We start from the raw sequence: 16657 nt of genomic DNA, 5'->3' as shown, positions 1-16657 counted from the left end.
CACAGCATGCTGGTAACTGCAGCTGCCAGGACCCCTGTAGCTCTGTGGTTTTCAAACTGTAGGTCATGACCTAGTACTGGGTCACAGCGGCTCTGGTCAGCACTGCCGACCAGGCTGTTAAAACTCCCATCAGCGGTGCTGCCTGGATAAGGCAGGCTAGTCCCTACCTGTTCTGACACTGGGCTGCGCCCGGGAAGCAGCCAGCAGCAGGTCCTGCTCCTAGGTGGGGGAGAAGGGGACCTATGAGCACCATCCAATGGAGGCTCGGGGGGCGGTGCCTGGCAGCATGGTCCACAGTGACAGGATGGGTGGGAAACCTGCCTCTGCACCCTGGCTGCACTGCTGACCGGGAGCTGCCAGAGGTAAGTCCGCACCCCAACCCTGTGCCCTAATCCCCTGCCTCAGCCCTGAGCCCCACCCTCAAACCCAGAGCCCCTTCCTGCACCTCAACCCCCTCATCCCGAGCCCCACCCCAGCCCAGAACCCTGACATCCCCTGCCCCCCCAACCCCCTGCCCCAGCCCAGAGCCCCCCCCCGAACCCCTCATCCCCAGCTCTGTTGAGTTGCAGGCATCAACAATTTTCTTTAACTGGGTTGCCAGAAAAAATAAAAATAAAAAAACCTCTGCTCTAGCTCCCTCTCCCCAGCAGTGTCTTCTATGTGCAAGCTGGGCTCTACCGAGTCCAGTGGCCCCTAATGGCAGCTAGCAGCACTGCAGCCCATTTCTGTGGGGGAAAGGAAGTTCTGCAAACCTATTAATTTCTGCAAAATTCTGCATTGTACAGTGGCTCAGAATTCCCCTAGGAGTAACTTATGTAGTGCTTTTCACGCATTTATCCGGAGAAACTGGTAAGCATCCTCATTACCAAAGAGGCACAGAGGTTAATAAACTTGTCCAAGATCACACAGCAATCAGGGGAAGAACAAGGACTACAATAACGAAAAGCTCAGGGCTCGCTGGCCATGCCTCCCACTTTCCTCACACTGCCTCTTCCTCTGCAAGTTGAGTTATCATGGTCCTACAAACATTCAGACATCAGTAACATCCCCCAAACATGCTAGAGTGACACTTATCTGTGAGTTGCATCAACAATTGAACACAATTGTAGCCCACGAATGTACGGTTTAGGAGTATGTCAACATGTGCTGCCTGGATGCTACAGCCAGAGCCTAACTTTGTCCCTCTGTTTTTTATATTCTAAGCAGAAGGAAAGTGGAGGATAGGTAGTAACAGTGGACAGTGCTGCTCTTCTCTGAAAGACACACTGATGGTCTTTAAGTGGAATGTAAGTTGCTGAAATATGATTGGGAGCAGGTGGCAAGAGATGATGCTGCAGACAATACCAGCAACTTCTGCTTGTTTATATAAGTCAGCCCAAATGCTCTTTTCATACATTTTCAATGTCCATTCTCAATAAAGGAGATTTCTGTTAGAGGCATCTGCCTCAAAAGAGGTTTATTATTTAAGAGGGAAGAAGTGTTATGCAATGGATAGCCTGGGAGTCAGGTTCCTGGGGTCTATAGCCACAAGTTAGTGACCCTGGAAAAGTAAGCTAAACCAAGCACATAAGGTCTGTAAAAAGAATATAAACTCATGAGCCACACGGTAGAGGAAGGCATGAGTCATGATGTTTGTAAAGTTGAGAAATCCCGAAGAAAGATGCTATCAACATGCAAAGTATCACACAGTAACTGGCTTCTATTCAGGAAGCAACGTTTGTATTTACATACCCAAGGTGTATATATTTAAACTCCAGAAAACTTCACAGCATATTTTACCTGTAACACAAGGACTGTTTCAATTCCACTCCAATGTAAGTGTTCCTGTTTCAGTAGAACAGATGGAAGGAACTGATTTCCTGAAGGGTATTGCCCCTGGTACTATTAGAGTCAATAAAGTTAGAGGCAGCAACCCAACCATAACAAACACACTGATGGTTAAAACTATTGTAGAGAAATCATCCCTCTAGGCTCCTGGCATAACTTAAGACAGCACTGGGGGGCTGCTAAATTATGGCAGCCTCCCTTGGCTGACCAGCATCTCCCAGTGCTGTGCTTAAGCCAGGCTTCAACAGGCCTCTCCCATCCCCTTCTCGATCCTTGCTCCAGAACACCCTACACAGAGTGTGCTCATAATGCTGCCTTCCACAGTGCCTGTACTGGGGGAACCTCCCCCAGTCTGGATGCTGGTCTTTTAGGGCCTTTTTACACTGTTCTGGCCCTTCTATCAGGAGTAAAGGAGCCAAAGTGTGGGGGTGTTCTCACCCAAGTCTTTTTAAATAAGACCCACACTTTTGCATGGTTACACTGACTGAAGAATTTGGAGCAAGCAGATAATTGCATTTTATGGAGGCGGAGGGGGAAAGACAGGTTTTCTTTAGCTTGTTAGAATACAGGACCTGAAAAGCTTAAAAACAAGGCACCGACTGCAACACGAATCTCTAGGACCACATTTTCAGAGCTCAGCACCTCTCATTGAGAACAGAAGGGAACTGCCACATCCTGAGCCATTTTGAAAAGCATAGGTCATGATATTCAAAAATTTAGACTCAAAATCAAAACATGGCCAGAATTCTCAGACCAAGGCTATGCATACACCACGATTTACACATGACCTAGTACTTAACCTTGAAAATGTACCTTCCTATTAAAGTGACAAACTTTAAAGCCAATGCAACTTATTTACCACCCCAAAATTAAGTGTACCAATTTTACATTGAGGTACAGAGAGTTTACAACTGGGAAAGAAAAGAATCAAAACACTCAATCTATTTCACAGCAGTTCATTTGTTGAATGAAAGCAGTGGGTCTCAAACTTTTTTTTACTGGAGACCCCTTTCACACAGCAAGCCTTTGAGTGCAACTCCCCCTAATAAATTAAACACACTTTTAAAAATATCTACCACCATTATAAATGCCGGAGGCAAGTGGGGTTTGGGGTGCAGGTTGACAACTTGCGACCTCCCCTATGTAATAACCTCATGACCCCCTGAGGGGCCCCAACCCCCAATTTGAGAACCCCTGGAAGAAAGGGAAAAAATAGCTACTATGCTAATCTGCTTCACTTGAGTGAGGGACTGCTAGGAACAGAAACGTAGCAATTTAAGGGCATTTCTCTCAAGCATTCAGCCCAGGGGTAGGGGTCCTCCCTATGTCGGGGTGGGCAAGCTACGGCCCAGGGGTTGCATCCAGCCCTCCAGATGTTTTAATCCGGCCCTTGAGCTCCCGCTGGAGCGTAGGGTCTGGGGCTTGCCCCGCTCCAGCTAGGGAGCAGGATCATGGGCTTGCCCCACTCCGTGCAGCTCCTGGAAACAGTGGCATATCCCCCCGTCTGACTTCTGTGTGTAGTGGCAACCAGGGGGCTCCACACGCTGTCCCCACTCCAAATGCTGTCCCCGCAGCTTCCATTGGCCAGGAACTGTGGCCAATGGGAGCTGCAGGGGTGATGCATGCAGACGGGGCAGTGCACAGAGCTGCCTGGCCACTCCTCCAAATAGGAGCCAGAGGGGGGACATGCCACTGCTTCTAGGAGCTGCTTGAGGTAAGCGCATCCCAGAGCCTGCACCCCTGACTCCCCTCCCATGCCCCAACCCCCTGCTCCAGCCCTGATCCCCCTACCACCTTCCAAACCCCTCGGTCCCAGCCTACCCCTCAGTCCCAGCCTGGAACACCCTACTACACTCCCAATCCCTCATCCCCAACCCCACCCAAGAGCCCTCACCCCCTCCCACACCCCAACCCTCAATTACATAAGCCCGCCATATAATTTCCATACCCAGATGTGGCCCTCAGGCCAAAAAGTTTGCTCACCCCTGCCCTACGTAGAGCTCACTGTAGGTTCTGTAGGGTGGTAGAAACTGGAATAGTCCTTTGTTATAGTGCCAGATGCTTATATACTGAAAGAGTAAAATACACTGCTATAGTATAAGCAAAGGAAAGGCCAGGTTTACAATCACCACCACCACCCCCCCGGCTGCTGAGGGACTCATGCATTAATCCTGTGAATGCTAGATATTTCAGACTAAGTGTTGAGGACGAAGTGTGATTTTATACCATCAAATAAATGAACTGAAACAAGACTTAACAAATGTGATTAGTATTATCCAACTGCTGTTATAAATTATATACATTTAGAACATCACGTTAAAATATTCTTCCATGTTACACCAGAATAGATTAAGGCTTTATATTATTTACAGAAACCAACAAGCACCTTAAAAAAACACCATTAACATTTCCGTGCTAAAGACACAAAATCTGATGTCTTTTGCTCTCAAAAGACAACAATTTGCAGATGTGCTCAATGCTACACCTACTTTAAACATTGATTATTGGAACAGGAAACACATACCGGCAAGATCCCATCAGTGAGCACTCTGAATCAATTAATGCAAGCATGTGGGGTACACATATACAACGTGCCCTCCAGATACTCAGACATTTATTCATGTAAAATTGAATGCTTATACATAAATGGTTGGTTCAAATTCCTCATAAAAATTTGAACAGATTTATTTTAAGGGAAACTGAAAACACTTAAGAATTCTTTGCCCATTGATCAAGTCAAGATTTCAAAGTCTGCTCCACACCACGTTAACAAGACTTAACACAATAGCAAAGATGGAATTGACAGATTTATCAACCACTAAACGCACAAACTGTGACAATTTTATTGGCTTCCATCACTCTGACATGCTGTTTTCATGCAGCATATCTGGATGGGATTTCTTGAAATGCCGTGACACGTTATCTTCACGATTCTCCATATTGGTCTTAGACAACAAGCTACTTTTAAAAGTTAAATAATGTTGATACAACACATGTTTACTGTGCCACCAATGTATTAGAAGTGATGGTGCATCGTCTTCCTCTCTGGCTCACCTGACGGTTTTTATGAGACTCAGTGATGAAATATTTTCTAAGACATCAGCAGACATGGCTAAAGAAAGGTGCTCAGTACAAACGGAAAAGTAACCATTCGCATTTCAAGTATTGTTTGAAGAAGAATGAGTTTTTAATTGCAGTCGATGTTAGCACTTTTTAGCTTGTGCTTTAGTCTGTTATTTCTTTGCAAGTCTTGCATTTGGCTGATGGCTTTTTTTTTTTTTTTTTTTTTAAAGGTTGGCAACAAAGATAAGAACTGTAGAAGGCTGGTAAGAGTTTTATTTAACTTTCTGGGCCCACTTCATGTCATCTGCTCTAGGCTTTTGCCCAGTCACTCCTTGGATAATATTCTCCAAGCATCTCCAAAATCCAATCTTCTCTAATGGATAGTTCAGCCAACCTGAAAGACCCCGGGGGGGAGGGGTGGGGGGGAGAAAAAAAAAGTATCGAGCATTAGCTTAAACCATAGCAGTAGAAATGCAAGTTTGCATTGCTTTTCTTCCCTACTTAAAAGTGTTATTCACTTTAAATATCAAACAAAAGTGTGTTATAGAAAAGTTCAGCGGTAGCGTGTTATGGGCAAACAGTGAAGAATGGCCACTACACAAAGCTAAAGGAGACCCTATTAGGGCAAAAGAGAGAAAAAACACTTTGAATTTAGATATTTCTGTTTTAAAATGCCTAGCTAGTTATATAGATTACAAATGGCCCTTCATTCAGACCCATCAGTTTCACTTTTTGCTCAGATGGTTTCCCTTTCTGGTTCCTGCGCACTAGCACACGGTTGCAATGCCTCATTTGCAAGCTGTGCAAGAGAATATTCAAATCAAACAAGATAACTGGTCACTGACATTTAGACAGATTTATTAACTCATCAGATTTTGTAAGATCCAGTATATGTTGCCCCAGCCATAGCTAAATAGGCTTTATATTAATTCCTAGTTTTCAGTGGCACAGCCAGGGGAGGGGTAGGGAAAACTGCATGCTTAACTAGGGCAGCTCCAGCTTTTAAAACACATTAACTCATATCTGTCTAAACATGGTAACTCAGAAAATAAATTCTAATCACACTGTACACTATGTCCTATTATCTGTGCTTTTGTCACCTTGTTATTAGATACTGTTGTGTGTTCTAGATGGGATACATGTTGACATTATTTGGAAACTGAAGCTAACAGCATGGGACCACTGTGTTTACTAAGAAAAGCATCACAAAGGGAGCACCTAACTCCAGTGTTCCAGTATCTGAAGTAGCCATCAAAAAGTTTCCAGGCAATGGTCAAAGTGTTGGTATTAGTCTATAGCAGTAAGTAGCGCGGATCTTGGATATCTCAGACCCTGCCTCTCCTCATGCAATACTGCCACAGATGCAATCAAGAATGTTTGAGCTGTGCTCCTCTTGATTTAAAAGGGAGGGGCTTGTAGCACACCTTTGCTTCCAGATATTTGGTTAGACTATAATGAGTTTCATTTGGGATTATGCTTTTATCACGAGACTTGCTCAATGGTAGATTTGTTAGGCAACCGTATGTCTAATTTTAAAAGGTGTAGAGAAATAGCTTAATCTTAAGAGCCCAGAGTTGCAATAAATTAAGTAATATTAATGTCCTCCGCATACACTCAGGAGATTAGAGCACTTGAAGTATTTCACCTAGAGTAAAGTATTGGAATGCCTTGGATGTGCTTAGTAAAATAACATGCAGTGCTCAGTATAAAGTTTAAATTCTAAAACAGCAGTTCAGACTTTGTTTAGCATGCAACATGCAAGACTCAAGAGCACTTGGTATGTCACCTTCATAATCTTAATCAGGATAGTTACAATTCTTTCCTGATACTGTACTTTAAACCAACCCACATACTACCAATTGAGAACAGCTCTGAAAACCTTAAATCCATCTTTTCCTGCACAGAGGTATTTAGGTTAGTCACGCCAGTGAATCCATGCTTCTGAAAACTGGCTCAAGTACATAATATTGCACCCACCAGACGGAATACTCACTCTCAAATTTTCTTCCCCCAGGAGTTGATGAGTGCAGGGAAAGCAGCAGCAGGCAGAGAGGAGGAAACCCAAGAGAAGCACAGGTGCGTGGACATGCAAGGGCTATTGGGACAGACAGAGCAAGCAGGACAGGCTGGTGAGAATGCAAAAAGTGAGCTGGATGGGAGGCAGGATGAGGAGAGGAACTGAGAGGCTTCCAGAGGAGCTGCCCCACAGCCAGCTTTGTCAGGTCAGGGCAAAGCATTCCTATAGATGTGGTACATAAGAGCAAACCGATTCAGGCTGGTGAGATTTTCATGCTGTGTATATGCCCATCACAGGATTCAAACATTAAAGTGGCACCTGTTGATCCCAAAATAAGACAAGGACACTTTCAGGGTCACTTCAGCACGGGGCACTGGTGCACCATCTCCTCCCTACCAAGCAGGTCTCTCGCCCACCAAGTCAGTCTGCAGGCTAATGATCCAGAACCTGTACCCAGCGGTCAGCATTTACTAGGTCTCCTGCTAGCAACCCTCCCTCTCTGTACACCTCATCCCTTCTGGAAGGCAAGTAAAGTCTCATCAGAGCAATGCTGCCAGCACCCTCTGGAAATGGACCCATCCTTCCCAAACTTCTAAATGTGACAGTTGAAGGCTTTGCATGAACAATGTAACAAAACAGAAACAGACAGCATGAATTCACAAGTGGCCTTGTAAATAATATGTAGCTAGTAGATAAAAAAATAATAGTAATAGGTGATAAACTTGCAGCTTTGCTTCCTAGCATAAGAACGGCCATACTGGGTCAGACTAAAGGTCCATCTAGCCCAGTATCCTGTCTTCCGACAGTGGCCAATACCAGGTGCTCCAGAGGGAACGAACAGAGCAGGTAATCATCAAGTGATCCATCCCCTGTCACCCATTCCCAGCTTCTGGCAAACGGAAGCTAGGGACACCACCCCTGACCATCCTAGCTAATAGCCATTGATGGACCTATCCTCCATGAATTTATCTATTTCTTTTTTGAGCCCTGTTATAGTCTTGGCCTTCACAACATTCTCTGGCAAGGAGTTCCACAGGTTGACAATGCATGGTGTGAAAAATGCATACTTTATAGTATATGGATAGCTTAAGATCAATACAGGGATTGGTTCACAAAATTAGGAGGTCAATCAAAGCATGTGATACAATGCAGAATGTAATGCACACGTGTTAGTCTGTTTTAGAATAGGTATATAATCTGATTTATAATTATGTACATGGGAGTTGTGGTGCATCTTAGCCCATCCCCCTCACCTAAACCTGATCACCTCAGGTATAACTGTATGAAATGCCAACAAAGAGACCTCAGTGATAAGTCTGGATTCAAACCAATTTTTTGGATTCCAGAGAACTGGATAAAGTGTTCTCTCAGAACTGGATGACATGCTCTGGTAAGCCAAGTGGAAAAAGTCTCGGAAGGAATCCCAATAGTCAGCCTGGAAGCTTTAGCATTAGGAGTTCCATTAAGAGTCTGTGTGCTCAGTTATCTGACACACTCCTGGCAAGATACAAGGGCAGACACTTATGTACATGGGGTCAGCTCTGAAGCAGTGTACGCTCTCAGGATTTGAAGTCTTGCCCAATGACACTAACAAGCAAGGCTGCTTTTAAAGTGCAGTTCATGCCTCAGTGTCTATTAGCACTTCACACACACAGCTTTACATCGCAAAGGCTGGGGGTTTCCCCATTATTCTGAACTAAGACCACTGTGGTTAGGGATCCAAAAGCCCTTGCATACCTACACTTTATTCAGTGAAGCAATCCATCGTATTACCTTGATGTGAAATCAAAGTGGGCTGGAGAAGAGGGAATGGGATTAATACTTTTTATCATGGTTTTTGTTCATTTAGAGCTTTCCATATGAACAGCTCAAAGTTCTTCACAGAAGCTTGCTGTTGGAGGCACAGTCAGTCAAGTGACTAGCTCAATCCTAACTCCCAATCCTCTGTTCTTGTCACCCTACCATACTGTCTCAGTCGCACTGCATTTCGTTCTGACAATGATTAGGAGCAAACCATTTGCTTTGCTTCACATTTTGATGTTAGGTGAAATCCAGACTTCAGTGTAAGTACGAAAGGCCAGATAGATCAAAAGAAGACTCAGCTAGCAGCATAGTCGTACCTAAAGTACCAGGGAGCGGGCTAAAGAAGCTGAAATAGAAATGAAACAAATGCTAGCATAGGAGATGGTTTTCTGACAGGTGACAGGAACAAGTTATAAAGCTTTACACAGGGCACACAGTACTGCATGACTAATACAAAATCTATAGATCTTTATTTATTTCACAGTCCATTTGTCAGAGCAGGAGATGGAGTCAGGAATCTAGAATTTTATTTCCAGCAGTGCTATCGCTCACTGTGTGACCTTTAGCAAGTTATGAGCACTCTGTGGTTTAGCTTGCCCATCTGCAAAATGGACATAACCAGAATGACTTTAGTTGAGGTGAATATCATGATCCAAGGGAATCAGAAGCCAAAAAAAAAAAAAAAAACCTTGATAAAGAAGTTACACATGTTCTGAATGCCTTTGTTAGAAGCATTTGGAAATTCTCTCATTATGGCCATGAATTTCAGAAGTCTAAAAACTTGTTTTGGAAACTAACATTCAAGGAGAGAGCCAGTGCAGATTAAGAAAATAAAATCATTCCCTTTGTATGAGAATAGAAGCTTTCACAGAATTCACTGCACTAAATAAAGATGCACCAATTTGCATGCGAGATCAAATTGCTTGACCTTTCCCAAGCCCCAGCATCACTGACCTGAAGTCAACTATAGAAAGTTACTGATTTTCAGCCAATCAGAAGCCTGATTCTTCTTTGTGGGATTGGGATTTTTCTTATTTATGTAACAATACCAAGTGAAGAGCCTCAGTTGAATTGTACAGTAAAAGCTAAACATACTGCAAGTTGTGGCATGTAACATCATCCACATTTTATAGACTGCTAAACAGTAATATATATGCAATCAGACTACATTCTTGCCACATGTATGCTTTCTGGTTCAGTGAAAAAAAGCTCAGTCCAGGAATATATAGTTACTTTACCTGTGGTAATACAAAAATAAGTCTCATGGGGAGACACATGATGGATTCGATGGTGTTTCCGTGGCAGGATAACATGCCAGTCCTGCAGAAAGATGACCCAGCAAGGAAGACCAAAGTACGTATGAGACCATTTGTGAATTTGGTTTGTCAAGGTTACAAAGATAGCTAGGGCAAAGACATAACACTCCCAAGGGCATGTTTGGTACAGTGCTTCTGCAAATAAATAAATTAAACAAACAAATAAATGAAAAAGCATAAAAAAACCAGACTCTCTCTTTCATTTTATTGAAGCAGATTCCTACCAGACAGTTTCTAATCATACCTGCCCTATTTAGAAGTTGCCCCTCAATTCTGACACTATTCTAGCAGTTGCTGACACTTCAGATGTTAACAAGGCCCATGACCAAATTGCTTCAGCAATAGATTGTGACAGCAGAGCGGCTGAGTCATGAACAACTCATCCCATATGACATTCTGAAATGCCACAAAGTAATAGGGTTGCAAGACTAATATGCACCACACCAAATTAGGCAAAATAAATTCAGTCTAATGGATAGTGGGAACCTGAGCTATGGATTTACTGACTGTTGTACAATTAAATAGGAGAATGTAATGCTGCATTATTAGTCTTTACATTTACTGAACTACTTCTGCAAAATAGAAAATTTCACTGGTTTTTAATCTTAAACTTTCTTCCTTAATTGCCTGAGTTTAAAAGTCCTTTGGGAAAGACTGAGATGCTAGTTCTGCTGCAGAATTTATATTCTAAGGTTTCTTTACTGAACTCTTCAGTAGGACACTTTCCTGGAAATGGGAGATCCTTGGCATGGGAGAGGTTAATCACCCATTATCAAATAGTGGAAATTTTTTTCCCCTCTCCTCCAAACATCTACTTCAAACAAAACTTAGAGCTGTTGACATGCATCACCGATTCAATTTTTAATCCCTTCCCCACACAAGGACAAGCACTTATTCAATTTATCCAGTGATGAAGATTCTAAATCCATATGCATAGTCACTGCTAATAGCTTACCTGGGGAAAGAGAAACAAACTTGTAGGCCATGTTTGCCAATGGCAGTAGTGTCATCATGCAGTTATCTCCATTGGTCTCTATAAAATCATGTCTAGTAATTGCTGTGGGGTCAATGTGATGTTCTCTAAAAGGTCTGATGAAAGCCTGAAAGAACAAAGCCAGAAGTGCCAGGCCATTACTCCTAAGAATGAATGGATCAGAAACAGAATGAAAGCATCAAACCAAAGAGTGATACAAGGGCTTCCATACTACCATGAACCTAGGAATTAAGGTTCAAGCTTTTAGAAGTAGCATTTGAAATAATTCATCCATCTGTTGCTTTACACTTGCAAGTCTTCATACAATGCTTATATTTCAGCCCAGTTTTTGCATTTTTAAGCAATGTATTAATATTGTTAACACATACCTAGCAGTTTTCATCTCAAAGTGCTTTATAAGGGTGGATATACATTATCACAATTTTACAGATGGGGGAGAAGCACAGAAGTTAAATGACTTGTTAAAGGTCACATAGCTAGGCAACAGCAGATCTGGGAACAGAGATACTTATTCTTAGCCTACTGTTACTTCTGCTTGTTAATACTCCCAATCGGAACAGAGCACATTAGAAAGACAGTCACCTCAAACTTCCTGGCTTTTATCAGTCTAGAAGAAGTTTAACACTGTATGTCAGCTCTACCGCCAATATACCAGACCAATTAGCATAGGATAAAGAGAGGGTGAGGAGGACAACAAGTCGGCCAAACCAGGAGGAGAGACAAGACAAGACAGAAAGAGACAAGTTCCTATACAGTGCATAGCACATTTAAGGTGATGGCAGCTTCCCCCAAAGTGATTTTATTTGAAATTTTAAAAATTCAGAGTCTCAAACCTTTCCAACTATGGGCAGCTCCACAGATCCCCAGGTGTCTGCTCCCCAGTGCACTAATCCCGACAGAAAGTCAGCAGTAATAACTCCTGCAACTTTAAGAAAAACAGAGTTAGGAATCCAGAAGTATTGCTTTAATGTCCACATTTTGCCCCGCCCCCCGAGAAAAAAAAATATCAACACTACTATTTTCTGGACAGATACACACTCCCAAACACAAGAGCGATCTGGCCACTCTGAATGCAGAAAGGTCAACCTTCAATGAAAAGTGGGTGATCATAACAGGGGCCATTAAAAGATTAAGTCTTCTCTTAGCTGACAATAAGATCTTGGATCTGATCTATAATCCTATCATCATCAAATAATAATTTCCATACCAGTAAATCTAGATTTGTCAGAAATTAATTTATAACAATAGTCAAATCAGTGAAACCAATTACTTAAACGTATATTTACACTGAACATGATCCTCCCACAAATGGCTAGATGTATAGCTGGTAGATCTAATTCACACACCTAACATCCAATGTAAAGGGACAGTTTCTTTTTACCTAGTACGTACTCTGTTTAGACCACCCTTGTCGAGATCTGCATAGATATTCATAGTGTTAGTGAGTAGCACTACCCACAACATGGTTGTTATTCCTTTTGCACTCAGCAGAGACTCTCCTACCAGCCGACCCCCGCTACCACCACACACTCTTGGACCTCGCCAATGCTTTCTAAGCATGAACCACAGAGAACTCTCTCAGCTTACTACTAAATAATACCAGCTACCGATGCACACTTTAATACCTGGAAGGGGCTTCCAGACATGGCTCTTTACAGCAAGGCTGTTTACAAAGTAAGGTTGAAAGCCTAGCAGCCAGCTAGGGGGTGGAGCCACCTACAATAATGCAATGAGGAGCATCAGAGTCCATATTGATGATTCCCTGGAGAAAGTCTTCTATACTGAAGAGTTATTAAAGTGGCATGGCAGATGTAAAAGAATGTGTCTAAATCTGTAGACAAACATGGACAGTTTGTGAATAAGAATATTTTTTTTTTTAAACTGCCAGCCATGTGCACTAAGTATGCAATTTAAAATTTAAGTGTTCTTCTGTTCTTGCAGATAAGTAGATTTATTTAGATTTTGGTTTTATACATACTCTTCACAAAAAGCTCAGGGCAACTTTGGCACATTTAAAGACCAATAAAAACTGATTGAAGCAACAGCACATCTTCCCGTCAGACATCAGTTGTGTGACCAATGCATCTTAAGATGACCCTATCATACTTCCTCACTACATTGAAATTCTACCATCAGCTACCTCAGCTCTTCACCAGACAAGGATTTACAGCATGCCCAGAATGTCACCCATTATGGGCAGATAATTAGCAGGAAAGTCCTTAGAGAGAAAGCTCTGCCAGCAGCCACTTTATAGCGGCAAGATGGGGGGAAAGAGGGCAGTCAAGCTCAAAGGTGTCTGCTGACCACAGCTGTGGGAGCATGGCATAGGGAGAGACACGGTCTCTCAAGCAGGCAAGTCCCAAGGAATTTAGGGCCTTATAGGTCAAAACCTAACACTGTGACCATTACATGGCCAGCAACAGGTACAAAAAAATTATTAGTAATAGATTCTACAGATCCAACTTTACCCTTATTGCTCTGAATGGGGTTTCTGAAGTGTCACCAAGGGCAGGATTTGGTGACAATTTTGTTGATACATAAGCAGGAATAGAATCCAACTCCCTTGTGGAGCTGTGTTGGCTCTGCAGGTATAATAGAATTACAGTCTTTCTGTGCATTTAAAGACTTATCTGCTGAATTCAGCCACAGAGAAGAACTGTATTGAGTAAAAGGTGCATTAGTTTCTCAGTGTATAACTGCACTTAAACTGTCAAAAACAGCAGTACTCTCCTCTCCCTCACCCCCTCCTTCTGCAGCTCTATTTAAAGCCATTCAGTAGACACTGACCTAAATTTCCATGTCTGCGAAATGTAATATGCAAAGAAGATATACCTGGAAACTGATTAGGTGTTTTATCCTGGAGGGAGTTACATGGAAACTTTACACAACTCCTGCCAAGCTAAGCATCACATTGATCTTTCAATCCATTGTCAAAAGGGCACCTTGGGATCAGAGAAGTAAATAAATGAGGGGTGTGTGTGTAACACATTTCAGTAAAGGGATTGGCTAGCAACCAGTATAAAACCTAATGAAACACACCATTCATATCTGACCCTTGGAATGTATTTTACAAGGCAGGGGCTAGTAATCTAGCAATGTGTGTACTAAAGGCGGGTGCATGCTATATTTGAGGAGCTGGTTAACTGCTCATAGAAAGCCACATAATAGAACTAGCCATATAGCCACGGTCACAGAGTTAGTTACTGGAAATTTTTTTAGTTCTCCATTTTTTACATTCACATTAATGAATTACACAAACAACAGCTGTCAGACATACTCTTGACTTTTTAACTCTAGAAACACCAGCTAGTTTTTAAAAACAAGGTAAGAACAGAATTTTATTTTTGCTGTATATAACTGGACGGAAATACCCAAACTGTCTCACCGATTCTCCCTGGGACCTTGGTCTGCCACTCCAAGAAAGCAGGGGGCTCCTGGATTTCTACTCAGCAGGCAAGCATCTTCTCTTCCAGATGCCTTAGGGTATGTCTACACTGCAATTAGATACCCATGGCAGGCCCAAGCCAGCTGACTTGGGTTCATGAGCTCAGGCCTAATTAACTGTGGGGTTGACATTCTGGCTTAGGCTGCAGCCCGAGCTTGGGGACCCTCCCAACTCGCAGGGTCCTAGAGCCTGGTCTCCAGCCTGAGCCCAGAAGTCTACATTGCAATCAAACAGTCCTGCAGCCCAAGCCAACTGGCATGTGCCAGTAAACGGGTGTCTAGTTGCAGTGTAGACATACCTTTAGACTTCTTCTCCACCTCAGCTCCCCAGTCACAGGAGGTGGTGCTTTTGTCATGTGGGTCTGCTAGGATTTAGGCAGAGACAAGCAGACCCATGTCACTACTTGTGACCCAAACCAGAAATTAATGGTTCCGTTGTTAGTTTGCCTGCCTATGCCATCTCACTGCTGCTCTAAAGAGAGCCTCAAAAACTTCCTTCCAGGATGCATCACTTTAGTAAATTACCTCTGCATTTTTATCTAGAAGTGAGACAGGTTGGATTTCTCCTAGTCATGAGTTGATGTGGACATGCTTTTTACTATGGGGTTATGGAGCCACACATCCTGTTGCAATCAGGATGCTTAGATCAGCTGTCTTGGGCCTGTTAACAAGATTTTGTTTGACATTAGCAGGATTGCCAAAGTGCAGATACTTTTATGAAACAAGGTAAGAGTAGTCTATTTTTATTAATACTGCAAAGTACTGCAGGAATTCTCTTCATCTGCATGTGGTACAGAGGTAGTGCAGCTCACCCACTACCCCCCTCAAAGTACATTTTGAGGGTCCCCCTCACTCTCTGCCCTTCCCTTTGTCTTTGTTTAGCTAATCCCAGACATATGTCCCTCTGCCCCGAACAATAATAATGAAACTAACATGCCTTTTCTCTGTCCTTTGTCTTGCCTTGACAATTTAGACTGTAGGCTCTTCAGAGCAAGAACTGTCCACTGCTGTTTTTGTACAGTGCCTGTCACAATGAAGCCCTGATTTGGCTAGTCTTTAGGTACTACCATTAAAAAACCCCCCTGATTAATACATTTTAGAACAAGACACCCCTGTAAGACTGTCTTGTTCTAAGATAGATGGATATATTAGAGATAATGCTAGCCAGTGTGGGACAGCACTCAGCCTTTGGGATCACCCCACATCATGAATCTGAAAGAATGTGGGGCTTCTACTTAAAGGGGAAAAGGAATAGGTGGGGTTTATTTTAAAAACCTGGGCTATGGCTACACTAGAGAGCTTACAGCTGCACCGCTATAAGCTCTTTGTGTAGCTGCTCTAAGCTGACAGGAGCGAGCTGTCCCGTCGGCTTAATTACTCCAGCCCCCGCGAGCAGCGGTAGCTATGTCGGCAGGAAAAGCTCTCCCACCAACCCAGTGCTGTCCACACCAGCACTTATGTCAGATCAGGGAGGTGGCTAATTCACATCCCTGAGCAACATAACCTAGTCAACTTAATCTAATTTCCCCCTGCTGATACTTACACCTTCTTGTCAACTGTTTGAAATGGGCCACCTTGATTAAAGTGGCCTCATTAGCACTACAAAAATGATTTTTCCTCCCTTGGTATTCACCCCTTCTTGTCAACTGTTGAGAATAGCCCACTTTCACCTTAATTGAATTGGCTTGTGAGCACTGAACCCCCACTTGGTAAAGCAACTCCCATCTTTTCGTGTGCTGTGTATTTATACCTGCCTCTGTATTTTCCACTCCATGTATCTGATGAAGCGGGTTTTAGCCCACGAAAGCTTATACCCAAATAAATGTGTTAGTCTCTAAGGTGCCACAAGACTCCTCACTGTTTTTGCTGATACAGACTAACATGGCTACCCCTCCGATACCTGTTAATCTGTAGTGTAGCCATAGCCTCAACTACCATGAATACGGAGGTTGTAGTAGCTGTGTACTCAATTCGCTCACCTGACCTCACAGACTGAAGTATGTTCTGTGAGCATCATGTGGTTTTGAAACTTTGAAGCTAACTGCAAAAAGAAGAGAAGGAAAGCTGAAAAAAGTCTCTGTGGAAGGGTCTGGGAGACTATTTTACACAGCGTTTCAGGAGCAGTCACTATCAAACACCAAGATCAGGGGAAGAGTGAAGAGTTTGCTAAGACGTGTCTTATTCTAAGGCTGT

General features: G+C 43.0%; 1 protein-coding gene across 2 annotated transcripts in view; it reads right to left on the bottom strand.

Annotated features, from left to right (window-relative positions):
* Positions 1–4080: 4080 nt before the first annotated feature.
* PEDS1 (plasmanylethanolamine desaturase 1) overlaps positions 4081–16657 on the bottom strand; it is a 32629-nt gene continuing 20052 nt past the window's right edge. Inside the window, exons 3-6 of one of the 2 annotated variants that reach the window (XM_073309437.1) lie at positions 11854–11945; positions 10982–11126; positions 9949–10161; positions 4081–5284 (exon numbers count right to left, since the gene is read on the bottom strand). In XM_073309437.1, the coding sequence (XP_073165538.1) occupies positions 5163–5284; positions 9949–10161; positions 10982–11126; positions 11854–11945 (572 nt within the window). In that variant the 3' untranslated portion in view covers positions 4081–5162. The other variant, XM_073309438.1, reaches the window with a different exon arrangement.

The sequence above is a fragment of the Lepidochelys kempii genome, chromosome 13 (genome assembly GCF_965140265.1).
Source record: "Lepidochelys kempii isolate rLepKem1 chromosome 13, rLepKem1.hap2, whole genome shotgun sequence".
NCBI classification, from domain to species: Eukaryota; Metazoa; Chordata; order Testudines; family Cheloniidae; genus Lepidochelys; species Lepidochelys kempii.
The sequence above is the reverse complement of the archived record's forward strand: the minus strand, read 5'-3'. Positions and strand labels throughout refer to the sequence as shown.